The sequence below is a fragment of the Centruroides sculpturatus genome, unplaced genomic scaffold, assembly GCF_000671375.1.
Source record: "Centruroides sculpturatus isolate CEXI.00-Female unplaced genomic scaffold, Cexi_2.0 scaffold1631, whole genome shotgun sequence".
Lineage (NCBI taxonomy): Eukaryota > Metazoa > Arthropoda > Arachnida > Scorpiones > Buthidae > Centruroides > Centruroides sculpturatus.
The window spans coordinates 41,181-66,419 of NW_019385719.1; the positions used below are offsets into that span (position 1 = coordinate 41,181).

General features: G+C 35.2%; 1 protein-coding gene across 1 annotated transcript in view; it reads left to right on the forward strand.

Annotated features, from left to right (window-relative positions):
* LOC111641518 (protein gooseberry-like) overlaps nucleotides 1–24,581 on the forward strand; it is a 35,701-nt gene extending 11,120 nt beyond the window's left edge. Inside the window, exons 2-7 of the mRNA XM_023387687.1 lie at nucleotides 1,713–1,885; nucleotides 4,961–5,285; nucleotides 19,703–19,908; nucleotides 22,106–22,253; nucleotides 22,316–22,464; nucleotides 23,766–24,581. Coding sequence (XP_023243455.1) covers nucleotides 1,713–1,885; nucleotides 4,961–5,285; nucleotides 19,703–19,908; nucleotides 22,106–22,253; nucleotides 22,316–22,464; nucleotides 23,766–24,107 — 1,343 coding nt within the window. The 3' untranslated portion in view covers nucleotides 24,108–24,581. The remainder of the gene's footprint in view (nucleotides 1–1,712; nucleotides 1,886–4,960; nucleotides 5,286–19,702; nucleotides 19,909–22,105; nucleotides 22,254–22,315; nucleotides 22,465–23,765) is intronic.
* The last annotated feature ends 658 nt before the right edge of the window (nucleotides 24,582–25,239 follow it).

Genomic DNA, 25,239 nt, shown 5'->3' on the forward strand with positions numbered 1-25,239 from the left:
AGTCGTGACCACACACTGTAGAATTTAATCTAAACTTCTGGTTAAGAGAGAGGGCTACCTTATACTTAATGAATTCAAACTCCTATACATTATTAACTCTCTTGATAATTTTAAAACAATAAATTAATATTAAAAATAAGTTTTAATAAAATTTTTTAAGTTTTTAAATTTAAAAAATGCGATTAAAACACCATGAAAACAAGAAGAATCTCTGATCCAGCATCACCTTTCATCATCATTATCCGATGAGATCGTGTATGCTAACTGATAAAAAATCCCTTAAACCATTTAATATAAGCCTGTAGATGGGTCCTACTTTGTCCAAAATGTAATATTAATTACTCAGATACGAATTTTCGGCAACTTGGCCACTCTCAGAAGGAGTTAATTAATCAAAATCTAAACTTCTAGAACTAGTAAAGAGGCCTTATTTATACTTGTGACCTTTAATTAAGCTTCAATATATCATTAACGCTCCTAATAATTTTATAAATAATAAATTAAAAATATTTTTTAATAGAATTTTTAACTTTTTAAATAAAAAAAATGCGATTAAATCTCTCATCTAGCATCATTTTTCATCATCTTTATCTTTTTAATAAGTTCGTGGATAAATGCTTAAAAAGGGAGCCTAAACTGTTAAATGTAAGTCTGTAGGAGGTCCTACTTTGTTCGAAATATAATATTAATTACCATGATCTAAATTTTTGGCAAAGGTATCCCCTTCTTAGGAGTTTAAACTTTCTAGAACCGATTTTCTGGTTAATTTATAAAGATAGGGCTTTCTTCATTGGATCTTTAGATGCACAATTCTCGTATATATCTGCTAGGAAATCGGGCCCTCGTTCAAAAAATAAATAAATAACTTTTGGATCTTAGTTTTAATTGTTTAACCGGCCCGGAACTATATTGTATAAGTAAGGTATTTGCCAACGTCTTGCGTTATTGTCGTTACGAGTAGAGGCAAAGCATCTAAATTGATGGCAGTCACGTGTTCACTTGTGGTAATTAGGATGCAACACAAACAGGCTCTCAACGACCGGATACTGTCTCACTTGCTAAATATGGTTTAATGAAAGAATCTCTTTGTGGACATACCAGTTAGGCCGAGACACCTACACACTCTGGTTGTGATTCGATAAATGTGCCCTCTAAATCGTTTACAGGCGCAAACAACAATGGCTTTTTAATAAATTTATATTATTTGTGAAATATTCCAGCATTTTCGACCAGTTTTAAGTGAAAAAATCTTTTATTTCGATCGCCAAATCCATTCTCCATCTTAGTAGATCGCGCGCGAGATAATCTTTCCATATTTTTCCGGATCGTTTTTTACGCTATATTTTAATTATTTTTAAATATTTTAAAGTTTATAACGATGCATTTACGTGTTTTCTTTTAATGTAATCGTATGAAATTGTCTTAATCGATTAAAATTTTAAATAAATTGAATTTCCCTGAACGTCCTTCAATGCGCTCTCGTAAATCTAACGAATGAGATGTGCGGAGAAGTCGACTCGAAGGGGCCACTAATTGCCCAACTTTTTTAACGTTACGTATTTAATTTACAGTGTTAATTAGACCATAAACGAGCCCTAAATTTGATTAAACTATTTCGAAATTGTAGAATTTACTGTTAGATTTCGAAGTTACGCCGTAGATCTGGAAGAAAACTCAACATAACGTTTTTTTTTTCTTATTTTTCCTTTCAGGTCAAGGCCGTGTAAATCAATTAGGAGGAGTGTTTATCAACGGCCGGCCCCTTCCCAATCATATTAGGTTGAAAATTGTAGAAATGGCCGCAGCAGGGATCCGTCCATGCGTTATTTCGAGGCAATTGAGAGTGTCGCACGGTTGTGTCTCCAAAATCCTCAACCGCTACCAGGTGAGTACTTTGAGGGGGAAAAATCCCTCGTCTCCATCCCCCTCCGTACAATAGCGCGGCTCCGTATTGATTGCACGCATCCCACCTCACGCTTAAATCAATATTCGTGATGTGGGAGGTCCTTCAGGAGGATCAAAGTGCTCGAATGTCTTCGACGTCAATTATAATTAAGGGCGATTGACCTCGTAATACGGTTCCAGTCGGTATTTTTAGTAACCACGTGGTCTGGCGGCGGCGTTAGGACCGCCTTATGCTTTATTTCGAAGCGTGCTTGACAGGCACGTCATACATAATACGGGCCCAGTCGCGAGACACATCAATGGGGTAAGGAACACACTTTTCTTGTAAGCGCGAGCAGTCAAAATGCTAATTGAGCGAGTGTTCTTTTCTTCTTGGGAGAAGTCTTAAGCGTGAACTGCACCCCAATTACCTACTCTTCTTATGTTGCCTAATGAAAGGCACGTGCGGGACAACTCCTGCCAATTAGAAATATTTCTTCTGATTGGTTACCCTCGGGGGGAGAAGAAGATGTCAACGCCCGCGAATTAAAAGACGCTCGGAGAATTAATGAGCTGGGATAGAAAAGGGCTACCTCCCCTAGAAAGACACCCGACCACACACAAAGACAGATCGCAAAAGAAGGCCCGATAATTGAATCGCTTCGTTACAGGCCCTCTGATGTAACAGCGAATCGTTTCGCCTGTTACGGATTGTAACGGGGTATGAATGAGAAGTTTAAACAAACTTTTTTCAATTTATATTTCTCCATTTACATCCGTAACATCATAAGCAATCTTCCCCGAATGTCTCCTCGTAACGGATCTCGCATATACAGCAATTAATAACCAGTTACGAGCCATTAAGCAGCTGAAGTACCTGCGTATTGCAAACGGTTAAAACTTAAATAAGGCTATAGAATATAATTTTAAAGCTGAATCTTAAAGCTATTTACAATAAATTATTATAAAATTTCATATTCTGTTACCTTTAAAGATGGTAAGGAGGAAAAACTGGCATAAATAAGCCTTATTGAGTAGAATGCATGACATTTGACCATTAACAAAAATGAAAGTTCGTGCCTTTAATCAAGCTTCGAGGCCTGCCTTAAGGCTAAAATTAATCTTCTAGTGCTATATTTTTAAGCGGAAAGCCTTAAAATTCTTATTTATGCAAATTTTAGGAAGTTGTAGAGGCCTTCCTTATCTGACTTGAAATTTGTGGTACCGCGCGGTAGATGTAAGTGCTTCAACGTAGCTTATAAGGCTTAAGATCGTTTATAAAGGCTATTCATAATAAAGGCTATTTTAATATATAAATTTTACTTATTTGCAAAAAGGAAATTGCTTTAAAATTGGCATAAATGAGCGAAACATTAGCATTATGTCTGCCAAGAAAATCATTATTTTTTAACTAAAGGCCTTAATTTAAGGCTTTGAGAACCTGGTTTATGCTTAAAACTAAGCATTTTTTCTTTGTAATTTGTAAGAAATTAGTTTTACTCGTCCGAATTTCAAACAGAATCTTTCATAGGTTAAAATTGGCGTGGAGGTATCATTCGGAGGTTTATTTTCCTCTGCTTCAGAGGATGTTTCAGTGGTTTTTATCTTAAAAAGAAGCATTTTTTCGATAATTTTTAAGCATTAACTTAACTAAATCATTTTAGCATATTTTTAAACAGTAGATAATTTTGATGTGAGAGGTATCTTTCGGAGGTTTAGTATGGACTGCCTTACCTCTTCCTCAGAGGATTTCGGAGGCTTTTATCTTAAATTAGCTTGGTCTTTTGATTTTCTTTTTTCTTTTTGATAATTCCTGAATATTTCTAAAATAATTTCCTGGCCAAAATTTCATTTCTACTGGTTACCGTCGAAGTTATTTTTAGCAGAACACATAATTATCCCCTCCGTAAAATAATTCATCCAAAATAAAGGCTATGCCTGTCAAATTTTTTGACTTATGATCGATACAGAGTTACTTCTCTTGTGTTGTTAACACCGTAACACCGACGTAAATCCAAAAGTCAGTCCTCCTGCCAAACGATTTACAATAGAAGGGCACGTCTGCCACTAACACCAGATCCGGTGGTTCCCATCGAAATCCCATATCCCCGCCCTCTGTACAGATCGGCAAGAGGCTCAGCCGATTAATGGCAGCTTTGTGGCCAGCTTGGCCTTTTCATACGGGGGGATTATGTCGGCAGCGTGGGAAATTGCAACCTAAACATCTCCATTTTGAAACCGCAAATGCGGTCCAGGTGCTTGCTGCTTTGATAAACATCCAAATGCGACTTATGAGGATTTCTACTAATAATATATTTTTCTGTCGTGGGGTAAGCCCGTGGCATAAATCCTCACGTGGCATCTGGATAGCGGCATATAACTTTGGAAGGGCATTAAAAAATCTTGTGGGTACCTTGCTTTGTAATACAAGTTAACAAGCCTAAAGCCGTGTTAAAGTCGAGTAATTTAAGAAATTTTTTATATTCTTACGGAAGTTTGAAAGGCCTTTGGTTCGGCTCCGATGCCTTTCGGAGCCGAACCAAAAGCCTTTCTAAGCCATGCTAAACAAGCTCCTTCTCGGACACGAGAAGGAGCTTGTTTAGCATTGAAAAGAAGAATCTTCGTCCATGCTGGATGGGTCTGAAAGGCGTGCGTTCGGCTCCGAATTTAGCATTAAAAACAAGTAAAACATATTTTTCTTGGTCCTGGGAAAGTCTAAAAGACACCGGAACCGAACCCACATCTTTTACACCCATCTAATATCATGAAAGACATTGTTCTTCCTCGTTTTTACGTCTTTAACTGTTATATTTTTCGGATTCGATTTTAGGTTCATATGTCGGATAGTCTGTAAGTTTGTTAAAAAGTTAAAAATTTAAATTTAGGCCCACGAAAACCTATAAAATCGACATCTTCTATAGAGACTTGAGACTTCTTATGCAAGAATTAAAGATATTGATGAATTAAAGATATTGATGAATAAATTACACTTTTATACTTTGTTTTAATAATTTTTAACCATAAAAATGGAGTCTTGGGTTCGGTCTGGATGTAATTTCATAAATTTATGTTCCAGGAAACTGGTAGTATACGACCAGGAGTGATAGGAGGGAGCAAGCCTCGTGTAGCTACACCAGAAATAGAGAAGAAGATTGAGGACTATAAAAGAGAAAATCCTAGTATTTTCAGTTGGGAAATAAGGGATAAGTTAATCAAAGAAGGATTATGTGATAGGAGCACGGCCCCTTCTGTCAGTTCTATCAGTCGTCTTCTTAGAGGAGGAACTGGGAATGGATTGAGAAGTTATCGAGAGGACGAGAAATTGGACAGTGTAGAAGGTCCCACTAAAGGAGGAGGACACAAGCATACAATAGACGGTATCCTGGGAGAGAAAAAGGATGGTAAGTCCTTAAATTACCTTATCAATCTATACAGACTAACATTCTACTAAACCATATTCCGAGAATCGTGGGTTAGGTTCCAGTCCCGAAACAAAGGACACTTTTCGACTTATCTGTAAAAGAAGTGAATTTTTATGAACTGAATTTATGAAAAATTTGAAAATTTCATTCATTTTATGAACTTTTAGGACCATCAAAAATGAATATTTACGGACAAAATGGCAGAAACAGCAAACACTAACATCGATGAAACTCAATGGCTGATGCTGCAGCACTTCAATATCAACTTAAGGCGCAGTTTGATTCAATTTTATGCGTAAATTAAAGGGAAAAAATGTAGCTTGGGCACTCGTTTAAGCGCAGTATATCAAAATAAAGCTGAAATGATGCGGCCCATAGCTTCAGTGGCTCGTACTTTCTCATCATGTTTGAGATTTCTTATCATATTGCCGCGTATAATACACTTGGCCTTCATAAATATAGGCCTTCATATACACTAGGCCTTCATAAATTACCGTGCAACAGGCTTATATTGCCCCTCCACACGTTAAATTTTGACTAATTTTTGTGAAAATAGACAAAATGTAACAGCGCATACAAGGAATATTTATATATTTTAGTACAGGTTATCATATCCATGAAAAAATTCTTCGAATTTATGGGAGGTCTTCTTAGAAAAAAGTAGGACTTTATTCAGGAGCCTTCAGCGAAATTCCATTCGAATGAACAAAACTTAAAGTGGCACGCGCACGGGGGATAATCCATATTTATGAACGGCTAGTCACGAAGAAAAGGGCCTAAAAAAGAAATCATTGTAACACAAAGACTCTCCTCATAAAAATCATTTTTCGGACCTCATAACCAGACAGAAGCCGGTCAGTCATTGCTGGCTCGTTTGACTCATGAAGATGGCCATCAAGAGGAGGAGGGTCACGAGGTCTCATCCATTACATACACCGTGTGATGGAAGACCATAGTGGTATGAGGTCAGTGGTTGGAGAAGGGTTAGATTGCTAGGTCCTAGTTGATCCGTCATACTTGTAACCTCAGTTAACGCCCATAACAGCGGCATTTTGGACGTCGAGGCGGGTTTATAACTGATTAATCTTCTCATTTAAGGACCGCCGCGGATGTTACGTGAGTCTTTAAGAAAAATGGGGGGAAAATAACAAAAAAATAAAAGTAAAAATAAAATAAGAACGTTTATTGTTGTTTGACAGTGTGCAACGTTTTTCCAATCAGTATTGTAAACGCGTAATCCAGCTGCTATGTCACACGTTCGTGACCGGGCCACTATTATTAATGATTTTAATGCTAGTGTTTTCCTGTCGCCCCAAACATTCATTAGAATCTTTTTAAAAGTGCGTTGATATGGTGGGTGGAGGCAAATAAATGCCCTATGCCAGGTGTTATAGATCTTCCTCGATTGCTATCAATAGGCCTACAGTTTAGTAGGGGTATTAAAGTGTGCCACTCGTTGTTTCCTCTGTGTTACGTGCACACTGTGTCTTTAACTATCCAACTTATAATTTAGATAGTTAAAGACTTGGGTTCGGTTCTCACACGCGAATACACTCCTCATTTTAAATCCCGATTTGTTTCGTTAATTGAAACACGAGCGGTTTATCTTGAAACTATTGAAAGGGCCTTTTAATTATATCGCGAGTTTAAAAAGTAGGCCTCCATTTTAAGAATACGTTCCATTATTGGGAATAGGTAACACGCGGGTTTTTTCTTTGCCTTCAGCCATAAAGATATTGATGATGATTCTTTGAAAGGCCTTGGTATTGCACCATAGGCTATGTTACAATGAGTGAAAGCATAGTAATTATTAACTCCGAACAGTATATAGTGACGCAGAAATACATTTCACAGCTGTGTTCTTCGTAAATAATTGATGTAACATAGTTTAAATAGTGTAGGTTAGCCTATAGGCCTGTCGATAATAATTAAAGACTGTGCGTGGTTTGTTTAAGATTTAAATATTTAATATATATACATGTATATACTCGTATTTTCCTTAGGCCTAGAATAATTTAGATAACAGAGAACTTAAATTTCAGGTGTCAGTAGTCAGAGGAGATTAGTAGGGAGTTGAAGAGCTTGGTGATAAACTGGTAAAATGGGAAAGAAAATAGCAAAACACGTTTCCATTTCGGTTAGAATGTCAATGGACACTAATAACACCCCGTGAGTTCGTTTTACCCATCCCCCGTTGGCACTGACCCCTGTAACAACCTATCCCCCTTCTCGTAATCCACCCAACCGCCCGAGGATCAGTTATGCCCGATCACGTTACCACCTGGCTTTGGCAAAAACGGGCCAAAAACTGTCCCCAAACACCTGCTGGATGCGTGCGCTTGTACCTGTTCACAACCGAATTCCCACAACCCGAAAGAGGAAAAAAGGACACCCACACAGCAGGTGTCAACCGGCCGGGGAAGTCTATTCAATTAAGGTTGAAGGTCTATCAACATTTATTAGAATCAAGGTGTTGCTAGCTTAAAGGGCCACACAAGTCGGTGTCGGTAATATGCACGAGATCCCTTAAAACAGGACGACCTTTAAGACATAAGATGGACCCAACTCTTGCTGCGTATTGTGGATGGTGTCCCGCCTAGTGCCCTCCTGCATTCAATGGGTGGTTGGGTGACTGTGTGGGTTCTGAACAGATGAAAGGAAGCCGCTCGCTCGAGAGGGCACGTAACACCCCGAGGCTGAAAGTCGCCAAAGACTGCATCTTTTCTAATCTATCGGCTCTAAATGTAATGAGAATTCACACGGCCAGTTACATCTCTCGATTATCTAAAGGTTAGATAATCAGTTAAAGAGTTGGTAAATTGCAATCCGTGGGGTCATCAGACCCTTCCTCTCGATTAGGTTGATTTCGCCCTTGGGCCTACCAACGAAAAATTGCTCCCGACTAAGTAACGATCGAGGTAATGGTACAGAGAATCGACCCCCTTTAAGGGGTGAAAATAAATAAAACAAAACGAAAATTATATCTATTTATAAATGCCAATTTCGCGCCAATGCGTTGTTTACATTTGAGAAAGCTTCTGTCCGAAACGTTGTTGAAATACTCCAAACAACTAAACATAAGTCATGCAACCAGGGCGTAGTCGCCATGTCGGTGTTCTGTGTATTTTCTCTTTGACGTTGATTAATTATACAACATTAATTTATAAAAAAAAATTCTTTAACTCGACTCGTAGGTGCTTATGATTCAATAGTTCACACATCCTCCAGGGGGTTGTGAGGTCGGTAGCTATTTTCGATTTAGATTTTTGTGGTATGAAAGTCATTCGAGTCTGACAATGGTTTGTCTTCCTGGCTAGGCTGCTGGTATGGAAAAGGGCCAAATTTCTAAACCATCCCTTTTCGATGACAGATTTTTCTTGTATTCTCCTCTCCCCCACTGTGGCTCATTAGTACATCGTTTAGAGAAACATTCCTCGACGTTGGCTTAACAACGGATTGTGACACTCTCGAGTGTTCCCCTTTTTTTTTCTTGTATCTTCTACCGAACATTTCCAGTTATTTTAAGTCAGTTCACTAATTAAATAAAAGAAATTTATTCTATTTGAGAGGTAATTACCTCAGCATTTTTTTTTAAATTTTAAAACGTATTATAAATAATTATTTTTGTAAATTTTTCAAATAATAATCTATATAATTCGTTATTCGTTATAAAAATTTTGTTATTTACAATTTAAAATATAAATTTTTAAAAATATATGTACATTTCTATCGTCAACCAATAGGGACGTATAAATTCAAATATTCAAATATTTAAATTTGAATTTCTACGCTCCTATTGGTTAATAATTATGCGACGGGTAAATTCGAATTTAAATATTTAAATCTATACGTTCGTATTGGTTAATAAATCGACGGATACATTCGAATTTTTAAATTAAACGTCTCCGATTGGTTAATATCGATTGGCCGGATCGGAATTTAAATTTTAAAAGCCACTAATTTGTTTCTTCTTTATTTTCTTAAGACACAAACTTTATCATTATTTTTATTTTTTTCTTTTTAATTTTTAATTTTCGAATTAATATTCATATAATTTTCATTTTTCGGCTTTGAAAAGAAGACTTTTCACAACTCGTTTAGTTTTTTTCGGTCACGTTCAGATCTTGGGAGGTCGGTTTTTAGTAGAAGAAAGAGATAGAAAAGGGGGGAGACGTGATAGAAGAGAGGGTGAAGCACAATAAATTTGATTAAAGCACTCCCTCTAGCACGCAATGGCGGAAAGCATTTTCCTGGTCCGTTTTGCTGCACGCGCGCCAAATTTGCACAGTACAGGACCAAAGTCATAAGAGATAGAAAGAGAGAGAGAGAGAGAGAGAGAGAGGCATCTGGTTAAAGGCTTGGGGCAAGAGCAGGTTAACAAAATGTGGTCCCTGCTACACGCTCTGCCTGCAGCTCGTCGTCCCTGATGTCGGTAATTATTGCTGGTGGTGTAGTAAATGAGTGTTAATGAAGGATCGGTCCAGCACTTTTGCACTTTGTCCAACACCGCCACACGTTGCGGGGCGTGTAAACAGCTGGGGAAAGGAGAACAGATGAAAATCTATTATCCGTTTTAGCTGTTATTATCCGGAATAATATCGTTTAAGAACTATTTTACCACATTACATCCGTTTAAATGGCCTTTTAATCGTTAATTAATAAAATACTCGCTCGGGCGAATGTATTAAAATAATAATAAAATCAATTGTCTGTCTGTTGATTGAAGTTAAATATATTATTATTATTATTATTTAATTTTTTTTTCTGGTGGGTGATTAGATGGATATTTTGATATATTTATTTAAATTAAAATTAAGTTTTTAGAGTTGGGAGAGCATTTTATTATTATTATTATTCTTAAATTTGCCCAGAGAAATAATTAAAATTGAATGATTTTTTTGTAAATATAGGTTATATTATTCTTGTAGGAACAATGCCCTAAAAGAAGTTTATCGTGTGGCATATGGCCTAATGCCCTCAAGAACCTGAAACTTATGCCTATAGGCAAGTCCAGAAAACGATTAAGAGGCCTTTATGTAGGCCTCAATCTCTATCCAACTATAGGGTCTGCTTGGCTAAATTTTTTAGGCCTCAAATATAAAGGAGGCCCAAATTTACTCTTTTATGTGGAAATCGTGATGTAAATTAGTTTTATTATGGCTTTAAGAGAAGAAGGCTTCACATTTTAACTGTCCTGAGGCCTGTTTAACCTCGCTTATGACCTTATATGAGTTTATAGTAGAAATTATAGGTGTAAATGATATTTTAAGCTTGAAAACTTGCGAATACAGCAGATGTTTAGGATGCTGTTACATTGCCGAAGAGGGAGAAAATGATAAAAATATTTTTCTGAGAGTATCAAATTCTTACATAAAAGAGTGAACAAGACACTTACACGCTTAAGAGTCAAGATTTTTATAAAATTTTGCAACAGTAGGCCTTAAAGTAAGCCTGGAGCGCTTTGATTCTTAGCTGATTCAAGGTGCTCCAGGTTTACTGTAATACAAGAAATTCCAACAAAATGTAATTCTGAGGCCTTTTCAGGCCCTATATGTTTTTAAATAAAGGCATAATTTAAGTAAAAATAAGCCAAAAACACTCTATCCAAAAACCCAAAGCCTGAAAGAGGCGTTTAATTAGATTGTTTTCTATTTTTAGATGCAGTTCCAATTGAAAATATTTAAAGAGATTTTTTTTTAATGCTGTCAACCAACAGAAAGGGGGGAAGAGAAAACCTCAGTAAAAATTCGCACGAGGCAATCATTAGGTCCTAAATAGTTTAATTATTAAATTGGGTTCTCACGATATAGACGAAGAGAAATATGCGGCGCATTTCTTTTTATTAGAGCAATAATTGTCCTTAACGACATTGTAAATGTTAATAGAGTTTCCACCTCTTAAACTACTTTGCGTTAATCATCTTTAAACGAAGGCCTGCGACCAGTTTTGGATAAGAAAAATATAGGTTACTACGAAACGGAAGGTTTCATTTCGATTTTAGGAGAAGTTGGTCTCCTTTAATTCCTTCTAGCATCTGAAAAATGGTGTCTGTGCTCATTTCTTTTTTAATTTTTGCAAATTTTTAGATCTTGTATCCTTGCGAGGAGGTTCAAAGATTTGATTTTGAAGAGGTCTCTTTCTCTTTACTGTACAGTACATAGGTTATTTTGTATGTATGAGACGAAAGTCTATTCTCTTTAGGAATGTTCTTTGCAAAATTTAGAGATTTTTCTTGTAAGAAAATGGCTTAGATTATGTAAATCTTGTAGAAATTTGATTGTGGTTGGGATCCCTTTTTTAAATCCTCTTGCAAAATATCACTTTCGAAGATCTGACGACCCTCTTGCAAAAATGTGCTTTGGATTAAGATTCTCTTGTAAAAATATGCTTCAGGTAGAGAACCTATTGAAAAAATAATACTTTCGGAGATCTTCTGATGACCCTCTTGCAGAAATTTGCTTTAGGTTAGGGTCCTCTTTAGATTCTCTGGGATAAAAGGTGCTTCGGGTGGAGTGTTCCTAATGCAAAAATGTTAGTTTCGAAGATCTGAATACCTTGTAGAAATATGTTTTAGGATAGGATCCTCTTGTAAAAAATCTTTATTTTCGAAATTACTGAATGCAAGAGGATTTTAAGAGAAAACCTTTCGCTTTCCCTTGCAAAGAATAATTTAACTTAATGAAAGTTTAATTGAAAAAAAAATCTTGTAATTTTTCTGCAAAAATACAAGTTTTTCTACAAATATTTTTGTGCAAAGCGAGCAAAAATTGCAAAGATATAAGATTTCTTTTTGCAAAATAGTATAGGCTTAATTGATTTTCTTTTTTAATCTTGATGATTCTTATAATTTACTGAAAGAAAAATATCTTGCGCTGATACAGAAAATAGTACTGTACAGACTGAAACAAAATTAAAAGTCATTCAAGTTTTGTCCATAGAAATTTGTCCATAATTCTCATTTTAAAAATTGTTAAAGTAATCCGAAAAATACTGGATATTTTGCAAAGATTATAAATAAACAGATGAAATACTGTATATAAAAATCTTGCCACATCACATTTTGAGGCTTTTCAAAGGGCACCTCTTGGTTTTGCAGTCTCGCAAAGGATAAAAATTGCGTTTTCAGTGCTTTTTAAACGAGAAACACTCAAAAAAATGATAAACACTGAATAACTTTACCCATAGTTTGCAAAGATTAGCGATAAGCAAACGAAATGTGCCACATCTCATTTTGACGCTTTGCAAAGAGTACTTCTTGGTTTTGCAGTCTGGCAAAGGATAAAAACTGAGCTTTCGGGTGAGTTTCTTTGTTTTTTCCGACTAGAAACACGCAAAAAAAATTATAAATACCGAACAATTTTAATGTTATATAAACAGTAAGTCGAACGAATCAATTAGTTTCCTTGGAAATTTCTATCTCGGAACAATCACTCATTTCAATAAAGAGGCCAAAAATGACCACCCAAAATGCAACTTGTGTATTCTGGGGCATAAATCAAGTCATTACTCACTTTACTTTCTAACAGGCGTGTTGATAAATAGCTTTCGTATTAACTCCAACGAAACTCGATCGACGATCCTTTTTTTATATATATATTATTATTATTATGATCGAAAAAAAAGGCCCGATCGATCTCTCCGAAAGCGAATCATTGGGCCTTAGCTAGCTGACGTCATGCCCTGTCGGTAATCAACCCGGATGTTTAGGTAATTTGCCTATTACCCACGGTTATAAATTTGATTAAAGAACATGCCTCTACATCACGCAAGTAACGAGAACTGTAATTACTTGGGACATCTGAAGAGAGAGACCGCTTCGAATATTAAACATATGCGGCCTCACTCGATGTATTGTACATTAGACGTAATTAAAATGGGATAAGGACATCCATGTAGGAGGTCTGACAGACTGACCGTTTATGCCTCTTACGTCTTCCTTCGGTACAGCAGCAGAGAACCATCATAGAGTCTTGGATCCCTGAAGATTCCTCAAGAATTTCTTGGAGAAACAAAGGAACTTCTTGTATTTTTATTTATTTTTTATTTTTATTGTTATTCGTTTCTACGTAACAGGAGATTAATTGAGACGAGGGCGGAGATTGAAAATGTTGATTTAGATAAATGAATCGTGCTTTCAAAAAGGATTCGTAACAAGCACCGTGCTAAACCTGAAACCCTTCAACTTAAAAACTCCTCATGAGTATGGATCGAGTGATATTCTGTATCATAAATCATGTTGTAATGAGAAAATGAGCTTTAAAATTGTATAAATTTTTAAAAAAATATTCATGCTTTTATAAATTTACTTTAAGTTTTTTCAAGGTTTAACCGTACGCCTTAATGAGGTTTCGTTAAATGACACGCGAGAAGATTCACGTCATGTTTTGAGTGTATAAATTGCGTTTTGATGAGGAAATACGCTTTAAAATTATATAAAATTTTATAACATTCATGCTTTTATGAGGTTATTTTAAACTTTTTTCCCGTTACCTCTTGTAAAGTACCCATTTACTTCAACGCGCAGAAAAGGTTTACCTCTTGGTACTTGGGGTGAATAAATCGCGTTTTAACGAGGGAATATGCTTTGAAATTTTATAAGTCTAAGAAATATTCAAGCTTGTACGAATTTATTTTGATTTTTACGAAAACTTTCCTGGTACGTCTTAATGCGGCACCGTAGAGTGGCCATTTATTTCGACATGCAAAAAAAGATTTAGATCTTTGACAACTACCGGAAGCTGATAGGGATTAATAGTCGCGTGTGTCGATGTCATACACAGTAAAAGAGTTGGAGACAAGTAATAGCCGGTTGTTGAAGTGGTCGATGGCATATCTATCAGCTTTACTTACTCTAAGGGGGGTCTTGAAAGGAAAAGAAAAGATATACGATCTTCGGCCTGACATATTTCAAACACTTCTTCACCAAAGACAGAACAGGTGTTTTTCTTTCGACCTTTGACATTAACGAGACAGACTGCATTATTAATTTTCATTTACTGACGCCTGCAACACACCGAGTTTCTTACATGCTCTTGGGAAGGGGAAGAAGAAAAAACCATTTTACTGCCATCCCCCCTCGTAGAATAAATGGTCGATCATTAGAAAGATGTCATTTGTGATGTTGTAACAGGAGAAATTCTCACAACTCCCCCTTCTGTCGAACCTCCTAAAAGTCTGATAATTAAGTTGAGGGACCTCGGTTGCCCTCTTGTTGGGTTTCAGAGCCCTCCTACTCCCCGTTTAGATCCTATTAGTTTAGAGTGTAGCGAGTCCTTACATGAAGTATTGCTGCTTATAACAGGGGGTTTAAAATGTTTTCCTGTGTTTTTATACGAAGAAACGTATTGATTATTCATATGTTTTTTTTTTTTTTGCAAAAATTGCGAGTAAGATTCCTCTATAAACGGTCGCTGCTTGCTGTTTCTGGTAACTTCATGGAAACGTCTGATTTAATGCTTAATATTTATAGAAAATTGATTTATTTTTAAATATTTTAATGTTATTTATTAATCTATTGAATGTTTGTTATTAAAAAATAATGTAATATTTAAATATTTAGCAAAAATTCGTAAACTTTTATGCAGAAATTCTGTTCCAGCACCATCCTATATACCTCCGTTATAGCGAATTAAACATTTATTTTTAATATTTTTAATTGAATTAATAAAGAAAGTGATTTTATTTAATAAAATTCTATAAAATTTAAACGTTTTTAAAGAATTAAATAAGCAATATTTTTTGCACTTTTGACTCCAAAATATTAATTTTTACCTTTTTACACTAATTAAAACAAGTTTAAAGACCCCAAAATATAGATTTGTATTAAAAAAAACATTGCTTATAAAATTTATATTTTAAATAATAATTTCATTCCAAAATTACATTTATAAGACTTATAAATGCCCAAAAATAACAATACTCTCTTATAGAAATATACATTACAGCTATGTTACCTTACGGGAAGACATTTAAGCTATAAAAACACGCTTATAAACCTTAAAATAATTTAAATTTATATTGCAAATTAAATAAATGTTGCTTAAAATTATATTGGGGTGGCTGTTTTTGCGTGTTGTAAGCTGACTTACTGTTCGTTTAGTGCTTAATTTAGAGTGCAGTGGGTCTTTAGATGTGGGTATTAAAGTACGCTAACGAATTTAAAAAAGTGCTTAACTCATTCATTTGTATGGGTTACTATTTCTGTTCGTCGCTAGAGTGGGTTATTTTTCGAATTTTCCTCTCCTCATCGCGTAGCGCACATAGAAACACACACACACGCTCAACCAACGAAGGCATTTCTTACCTCTTTTTCTTTTTTAAGCCCACACGCACGAACAGACAGACGAACGCATAAAAATCTCATAACATTTAGAGTGTAAAAGTAATTAGGAACGTTGAAAACAAGCAAAGGAATGCACTCGTAACAGCAGCAATCGATACAAAAGAAGAATCTCCGCCCTCCCCGAAACCGAGCGAGTTGCCAAATTCGAGGGTTACACGTAAACGAAGACGTTCTTCCCCTCCGAAAACAAAAAAAAAAAAAAAAAATTCGGCTCTTTCCGGCCAGGTGGACCGAAAACATCAACTTTCTGTCGGGGCGGAATGAGAGTGAGGAGATAGCAATCGAGGCGTGCTGATACTATCAGACACGGGAGCTTAACGTCGGGCGCGTGTGTGTGTGGCCCGTTATGTGCATCTTATCCAACTATCAGTAGCCTCCCCCCTAAAGAATGAAGATAACAGCTGGTGCCCTCCCAGGGTAACGTTACCGCTACGATAAAATACCGTTACCTGAAGCAACCCCCCCCCTTTTGTAAGTATTGAGTTAAAGATATGCCTGCGAGTGTTGATTTTTATGATACCCTCGGAGGGGGAAGAAGAGCGAGTAAATTTAGCCCTTGTCTTTTCATTAAGACGTCCCTCTTGCGCCCTCATTTGCATAAGTATGCCTCGTGAATGGGTTCCATTTTCTTTTTCTTTTTTGAATTATTAACTAAAACTTATTGTCTTGGGGTGGATATGCTTCGGGGCATAACGACCTCAATGGACGATAGTAAGCAACTTTATTATTTTTTTTAATGCGAAAATTAGTCTCGTTGGCACTCTTCCGGATTGTTTCTTTGTGAGGATTTTTATTCGACTTCATGCATATTTTTAAAGCGTTTCGTAAATTATTTCAGCTCCAGTGCATTACAGAGAACAATAAAATTGACACTCTTTTATTATTATTTAAAGCAATTATTAAATTTAAAAAAAAAATGAATATTTTACTCATATATTACGTCATCGACCTTCAAAGCGGCACTTCAAAAATAAGTATTTGTGCGAAAAAAATATGGATAAAATTGTTAAAATTAAGCGTGAATACGATCAAGTAAACATATTTCTCACGAAATATTCAGAAGAATTTCGTCAATTAATTGTTTTTTTTTTGTTTAAATTTTACTCATATATTGCGTCATCGACCTACAAAGCGGCACTTTAAAATATATAATTTACATGAATAAAACTGTAAAATTATGCTTAAATATGTTAAAATTATATAAGAAAATAGCATTTTTTAAAACATTTCTTCAATTTTTAATTTAAAAAATATTATACTCATAAAGTACGTCATCGCCACTTCCTTTTAAAGCCTCACTTAAGAATAAAAATTAACATTAAAAAAATACGGATAAATTGTTAAAATTAAAGGTAAATATGATAAAAGAAATTAATTTTTCTTTATAAAATTTCGAAAAAAACTCATAAATTAATTTTTTTTAAATAATTATGCACTGTTAACAAATTTAAATCAATTATTAAATCTTATTGGTTAATTTTAACCTATAGTTAAAACTTAAACCAATAGCAGTTGATAATAAGAAACAGGAGTTAATTTTAAACAAAAGTCAAGTTTTTTTTTATTGGTTAATTATTTACGAGTCACGCGCTTGTTATATTAATCATAATCAGCCTCTGATAATCAATCAATCAAGGGATTTTCTCGTTAAATTTATATTTAATTATCCAAAAAAAAAAAATCCCCAAAATAATGTTTTCTTTTAATAGAATTAAATTTCGTTTTTTTTTTAAATTTAAAATATTTTCTTAATCAATTTTTAAAGCTAATTTAAAACCCGATGAGCATTTAAATATGATATATTTGTTAATTAATTAAGCATTAAAAATCGTATTAATGGCGTTAAATTGCAATCGATAATTAATTGATGTAAAACGTCTAATTGTTATTAATACTATTAACAATTAATTTGTGGTTATGCATGAGTTAATTAGTTTCTTAATATTAATTTACGCTTTAATATAGCAGAAAATATGTAAAGGAATAAGGGGGCCCAAAAGTCGGTTAACCATTCAGGTACACTTTTAAACGTTAAAGGTTAAACTGAGTTTAGAACAACGCGCCTTTCTGTAAATAAATATCCAAATAAGGCAGGAATTTAGACTGTACTGTGGTTAACTGACTTTTGGGCAGGCCCGTGTATAGACTTTAAAGTAAATTTATTATATAGAAATTAATTATATGGGTTAAGCTAGTTAACTGGTGTGTATATGCGCGTGTTTCAAGTGAAATTTGTGAATATGAGTAATAAAAATAAGTTAAAAAAGAGTGTAATTAAGGCAGAAATTGTATTAACTGACTTTTGGGCCACCCTATATATATGTGTGTGTGTTTTAAAGAATAGGGAATTAGCCTTATATACACACAGTTAACCGATTTTAGGTCCACCCCGTGTAATAAATAAATAAATAAATAGAATTTTAAATAATCTGTATTTTTAAGTTACGTTTTTTTTTTTAAACGACTAATTAATAATTCATGAAAAAATAAACAAATAAAATTTTTCTCCTACGTCACGACGAACGATCTCAACGTTTATTGGTCGGACATTCAAATCGTGAGTTAATTATATTCGTTAAGCGAGCCAATAGAAACCTCCGGCGACGAAATCGATGAAAAAAGATTCTATTGGGGGAAGAATTTCGACGTAATTTTATTTTTTTACCAATGAATAATTATGGGCGTGTCCAGTTTTTTTATTATATATATATATCGCCGCCCATTTTAAAAAACGATCCAACCCAAGCGATATTTAATCCTCAAACAATTCTTTATCGTTTTTTTAATATTTTTTAAAACAAATTACGCGCGATAAAATCGAATATTTCTCGCTTTAAAACTGTCATTGTATGAAGTGGAAATAATAATAAAAAATAAAAATAATAATAAAAATAACTGGGGGGGAAGATTTTTACAGAAGAACTTATTCAGACACACCCCTGTTTGGCCCACCCAGGTAGGTTGACACGGAATAAGAGGGCGGAGAGCTGAACATCTGAGAATAATGGGGCCGAGATGATACCTGTTGTTTTCTACATCGTGTCTAATGAAATGTTTAGTTGCGACCTTCTATTAGAACTGGTCTTGTCACAACCGAAATTCAACGCTAATTACAGGCTTTACATCTGCCACTTCCATATATAGGCCCTATATATATATATATATATATATATACGTACATTCTTCGAGTTTAAATTAAAAATAAAAATAATATTTTACTAAAATTTATAAAATATAAATGTTTCTTTGGGGGGGTTTAGTTTTTTAATAATTAGGAGACATTTTTGGGCGGGTCATTAGTAATTGTGGGTTGGGTTTCAGAAGGGTTGATTGTTCGTTTAGGTATTAGGAAATGAATATAAGGTCCTGGTAAAATTATGGATGAGTTGTTTTTTTAATTGTAGTTCTTTGCAAGGGGCCTGGAGGGGCATTTCGTTCCGGGCCTCGTTCTTACGGGGGCTTCGAGATTTATTCATTTGTGTGGAAGATACGGTAATGAAGTGTTATGAAGCAAAATATAAGAGCTTTTGGTTAGACCCCAATAAGGAGGGCCCTCAGAATTTACTCTCTTATGCAAAAGATATGGGGATTATAGGAATTTGAAGGGCAGTGGATTATTTGGTAGAAGGGTCGGACAGGCCCTCAAAATTTTTTCAAAAAATTGATTTTTCCCCCCCGTATGGCCTTCGAATAGAATGAGCTCCTTCATTTATTTTTGGAGCTGGCCCTAGCTCATCTCTGGGGTTTTGGCTCAGTAAATCAGTACTAAATAATTGTTTCGTTATTAAATTAGTATATGATAATTAGTATTTAGTAAATTCATATTATTATTATTATTATTATTATTTAAAAAGTGTCGCGAAACAAATAAAATTTTCTTGCTCTGCCATTGAACTAGATGATTCTCTGCTGCATTTAGATGGCTATAGGGCCTTAATTGCTACAGGTCACTATAAATCCTTAAAGTGGTGTGCCTTAATTCTTCTTCTCTAGCATTTTAAATCTAATTAAAATCAAATATTTATTTGCTAAACGTAGGCATTTTGAATTTTAGAAAGGGAAAGCGAAGACGTGTGCCATTCGGATTGCGATTCTGAACCCGGATTGACATTAAAAAGGAAACAGAGAAGGTCACGAACTACTTTCACTGCTACTCAATTGGACGAATTGGAGAAAGCCTTCGAAAGAACCCAATATCCGGATATTTATACAAGGGAAGAGTTGGCCCAAAGAACTAAATTGACAGAGGCACGAGTTCAGGTGAGAAAAACCAAATTAAAATCCATAAAATTCTTAAAATTATACTTAAATGTATAATTTAAATCGATTTTTTTAAACGTTTTCCTTAATTAAACATCCATCCCGGAGGACCGTAAAGATATTGGGGAATTCGGCAGACTTTAAAGGGATCGCGATCTATCGGTTGGAAAGTCGAATTCGATTAGTTAATTTTTAATTGAACGATTTAATAATTTTTAATCGGTTTATCTTAAAAATTATTTTATTTTTAGTAAGTGTAGAATGGGTACATTTACCCTCGGGTTTGTTTTCTGGCATTTTGAGGAGTTTCATCTACATATTTTTTCGTGCGAACGCTCCTATTTTAGTTTTTAATTTACAACCTCGAATGATAAATGGATAATATCAGGCAATGGGTATCTTGTCGCTTTAGGAAGAGATAACTATCTGATGAATTGATATAGTACTTTTCAGAGAGGGAAAGTGTATTATCTGTGACCCTATATGCAATTTTTCCTTACATATTAATCGATATTAAGCCCTAAAATATTACGAACCCTACTTTAAATTTACTCAGATCTTCATTAACTCATTACGATAATTACGAATAATTCGCGATTTTGAGCTTACTTTTCTTAAAATTTTACATTAAAATATAAATATTTATATTATTTTCTTATCATTTAACTTAATTTCACTTAATATAATTAAAAATATTACCATAAAAATAGTAGAAAATAAGAATTGTTATAGGAAAAAATTTAACGAGAAGATGCTCCAGATTACGAAAGATCATAGGATATTCTAGCATAAATTTTTATATTCTAGGAAACTTATAAAGTTGTTTAGGACCTAAAATATTAATATATAATTTTATTTATTATACAATTAAACTAGGATGTTCTAGATTTCGTTAGGAAGATAAGCTTTCATACCGCGTTAATATACGATTTAATGTAGTTAAGAGCTAAGCTTAATTTAAATAGAATCAACTCTAAACTCAACTCCTTATTAAGAATTTAAATATAAATGCCGCGGGTTCGTATCCTTACGAGGGATGCGAACTCACGACCTGAGTACAAAGGTGGTGAAGGTAATCCGAAGTGCAATGGTGCATTACCTTAACACAGATCTCTGCGAGAATATTACAGAATTTTATTGAATATTTTTAATGATTTCTTATTAATTTTATTTATTAAAAGATTAAAATTTCCATAAATAATTGGGAATTTTTCACTAATTTTAGTTTAACTCGCCGACAAAGCAAGTTTCTTGACAAGTCTGTCTCCATTAGAATATGTTTAATTATTGCTAAAAATAAGGATTAATTATTTAATTTATAATCGAATCAATTAGTAGTTAAATAGAATAGACTTTAGATAATATTTTAATTAATAATTAAACAGTTTTTGGCTCTCCAAAAGCACGAAAAATCGCTGAAATTGATCCGCATATGCATCATTCTCCCATTACTATCGAGCTGAAAACGCTGGGCTTCTACAACGATTTCAACTCGGAATAATGGGAGAATGGTGCTGTTTTATAAATTTTTCTTATGGCAAATTTACACAATAAACAGTTTAGAAATTATCATAACTCATAGATAAGAGCGTTTAGCACAATATGTATGAGGCCCTTACAACATCCGGCCTTGAAGGATCTCTTCCATTTAAACGCTTTAGTAATGTCTGAAGCGTTCTAACTAATTGCCCCTACGAAAGACGAATTCGGTAGTAAATCCATTAAGTACATTTGTCACTGCGAACGGCCACACCTTGCAGCATCAGATGTGGAGATAGACAAGGCCCTAATTGATTCTTGTCCCTTCACACCATTACACGAGGAGTAATAACATCGGATCGGATCATTTGGTGGGTCATAGATTGACTCCGGGGTCACGGATGACAGGAATCCTTAGAGAAGGCGTCAACATGTACATCAAAGGTGAGAAAATGAATGATAGAAAGCTCCGCCTTGTAACACTAGCGCCTAGACTGCGGTAGGTGAGGTGCAAAGGCCTGATTGTATCGCTTGTCCCTTGTCTTCGCTGACATCATCCAGATGGTTACCCTCGGGCCTTATATTAATAGTTTTTTTTTTCTTTTTTTTAGAGGAAACAGGGGGAGAAAGAATCCTTACAAAGGATTTTCTTGCCTGTAAACCGATACGGGATATACAAATATGAGGTGTATTTAACTAATCTATGATTCAAATTTAGGTATGGTTTAGTAATCGTCGAGCCAGATGGAGGAAACAGATGGGCAGCCAGCAGCTAAATGGATTCAGTGCTTTGAGTCTACCTATGGCATTTCCGGCTAGTGGACCTTATTTGTTATCGGATCCCACTTACACTACGCCCACACAAGGTATGAAAAGTGATTTTGAATGGGAAATTTTCAATGGATTCTCATGGCAAAACACTTTATAGATCCGTCCACCTTGCATCATCCGAGCCAGGCCAACACTACTGTTCCTCTACATCATCAAACTGTGGCGGATAATAGGACCTCTATGTCTTACCCTAGCCACATGACTGACTCTGCTTACGTCAACACTGCGTCCACTCTTCCATCTCAGGTAAGAGCATCTTACAGGCCTTCTACGGGGGGGGTGTCGAGTCACCGATTTCTACTCTCCCTATTACATAATATTCGTGTATCCTCCTCAAGTAAGAGAGCATTGACGCACCCTAGACCCAATGTTGTGAGTCTTGGGGGGACAAAGTACAAAATTTCGCTTACTCAAGTTCGTCTGCTCCTCCTCCTCAGGTAGGATGAATTACAACGCCTCAGGCAATTTAAAACCTGTGTGGCTTACCGTGTGCACGTCGAAGGTAGGGTGTAAAATTTGGCTTAATCTAATCACGACTGACTTTGCTCATACATACACCTTTACGAGTAAGAACGTGATACAGATCCTGAATGTGGCTCATGACGTGTAGGATTTAAATTGCGCTTAAACTAGTCACAAGACTGCTTCTGCTCTCTGTAATACTGTAATAATACATTCTTCTTAGGTAAGAATGTGTTACAACATCACAGGCCCTTTGTAAAGCTCATAGCGTGGCTCAACCACGGGCACACGGAGGGTAGAGTATAAAATTTCGTTTCACTCAGCCGTAAAATGGCTCAATATTAAGTAGTGGCATCTGTCGAGTGCTGTAAAGTTCTTTCATCGGAACGATTGAAGATGAAGCGTTATTGTGGCCTTTGAAAGGGAAGACGTTGCAGAACGTTTTGTTGCTCCTTTTCATGGAACAAAACGTACTTCCTCGGGGGAAAGAATTACTTGATGTTGGAGACATGATTAATTGTATAGAGACAACGGTAGCCAGCAACATGTGTGCAAAACAATAAGAGGCGGCCTGTCGGAAGGGGTATACAGGTTCTATTGTTCAAACAAAACAACAGGTGGTTTGTAAATGGACGGAACATTGGGGGAAAGATTATCTGCTATTTCCATTATCTTTCATTTAATTTTGGTTTAGAAACGTATGAAAAATGTTCTTCGATTGAAAATGCATCCGGTTGTAGTGTTGCTCTGTGAAGAATCGTTTGTTGTAAAATCCCCCGTCCCCCTCTTTAATAGTCGCAATCACAAAATGGCGGAACTACGGAAATTTTCCTTTTTATCTTGCCGCTTTTCTGTATATATATATATATACACACAACACATACACATAAAAAGATTTAATTTTAATTAATTTAATGATGAATGCAAAGAGCAGCCTTTGGGTGGAACCTCATTTGCATGAGTGACCATCTAGTAACGAAAATTAAATTACCCGCTTATGAATGCTTAATTTTGCACCCCACATTGCTGGAAATTCATTATAAAAAAATACGGGCCTTTAATTAACATTATTTTTTCCATTTCAGGTAATGAACATGCTGCATGCCAATGTACCCTCTTCTATGCAATCCATCAACAATGCCGACTTTTCGTCCAACCATCAGCTTCATCCGTCCGCATCGTCATCAATGCAACCGGATGAGTGGAACAGATCGGTCAACGGGTGGCCTTCCAGCCAATCTACTCAAGGAACCGATCCCGGAAGCACTACCTTTGCGCCCACCATGTTCCCACATTCGGGTGATCATTATGTATCGAATCATCCATATAACAGCATGACGCACTCGCATCATTCCGGCATGGATTTGAAGACATCTTTCTACTATTCCGGACAGTTTGCTGCTGGAATCCGCGGTCTGACAATCTGACAGGAAGATAAAAGTGCCCGAAACATCAATATAGTGCTTCTGAAGTGCTTGAGAGCTTTGTTAATCTTAGTCTTCTGAGCTTCTAGATCAGTATTTTTCTTGAGGTGTACGCGGAATTTTGGTAACATTTTAACCATTTAAGGGACCCGCGGAATTGAAAATTACGGAGATCTGTTTGTTAAGAAGACTTAAAAGAATCATCCCGAGGATGAGGATCGTCACGTGGTTTATTTTTTATCATTATTAATTTTTTTTTTCTTGGCAGAATTCTTTATCTAACGTTAACGACTCATCGTCTAATATTGTGCCTTCTAAAGCCTTTAACTGTGCCAATCTTGTCCGCAAATGGAAGCCTTTTTTAATATTAATATAAAAATAAAATATTTAGTATACATTGAATTATAAAATGGTTTTATGAGGCCTTGCCTTCAGGAAGAATTATTTTGTAACGTTTGTAAATAAAGCAGATGAATTAGGAAGTTTAAATTTGGTTCCTCCTGAAGTTCTTTTGTGTTGCAATGCGAATTTTACATTATCTTATCGGTTTTTTTTTAAAAAATATTCTAGAAAAATGTTTTAGAAAGCTTAAATCTTCTAGAATTTTTCTATTTTTAGCGTTTCTTCCCGTGATTTTTGGGCGTTAAACACGATTTTTGTGCCGCATATAATAGTTTTGTACAGAAATTAACATGATTTCCGGTAGCATTAAACAGTGTTTTTTTTTTTCGATTTTCGTATGGCGTTAAATAAGGGTTTCGTGTGGCATTAAACACGGTTCTGGGTGACATTGAACGGGGTTTTTACGGCATCAATTCAATTTTATACGGTGTTAAACAGGGTTTTTATCAATATTGTGAGCATAACTTCGTGTGTGATTAAATTCAAATTCGGTTCATACTAAATTGAGTCCCTTATAGCATTGATTAGGGAATAAATTATTATTTAATGCTGATTAAGTGATATTAAACATAGTTTATACAGAACTAAATACTACATCATTAAACAGGGATTTTCTACAGCATTAAACGCAATTTTGGGGAGAAGCGAATTTGCACGCAAGTTAAGCGCAGCTTAGGGCCTCACATATTTGCAATACAAGGCAAGAAGAAGGGCCCGTTGTACGCTATAGAGC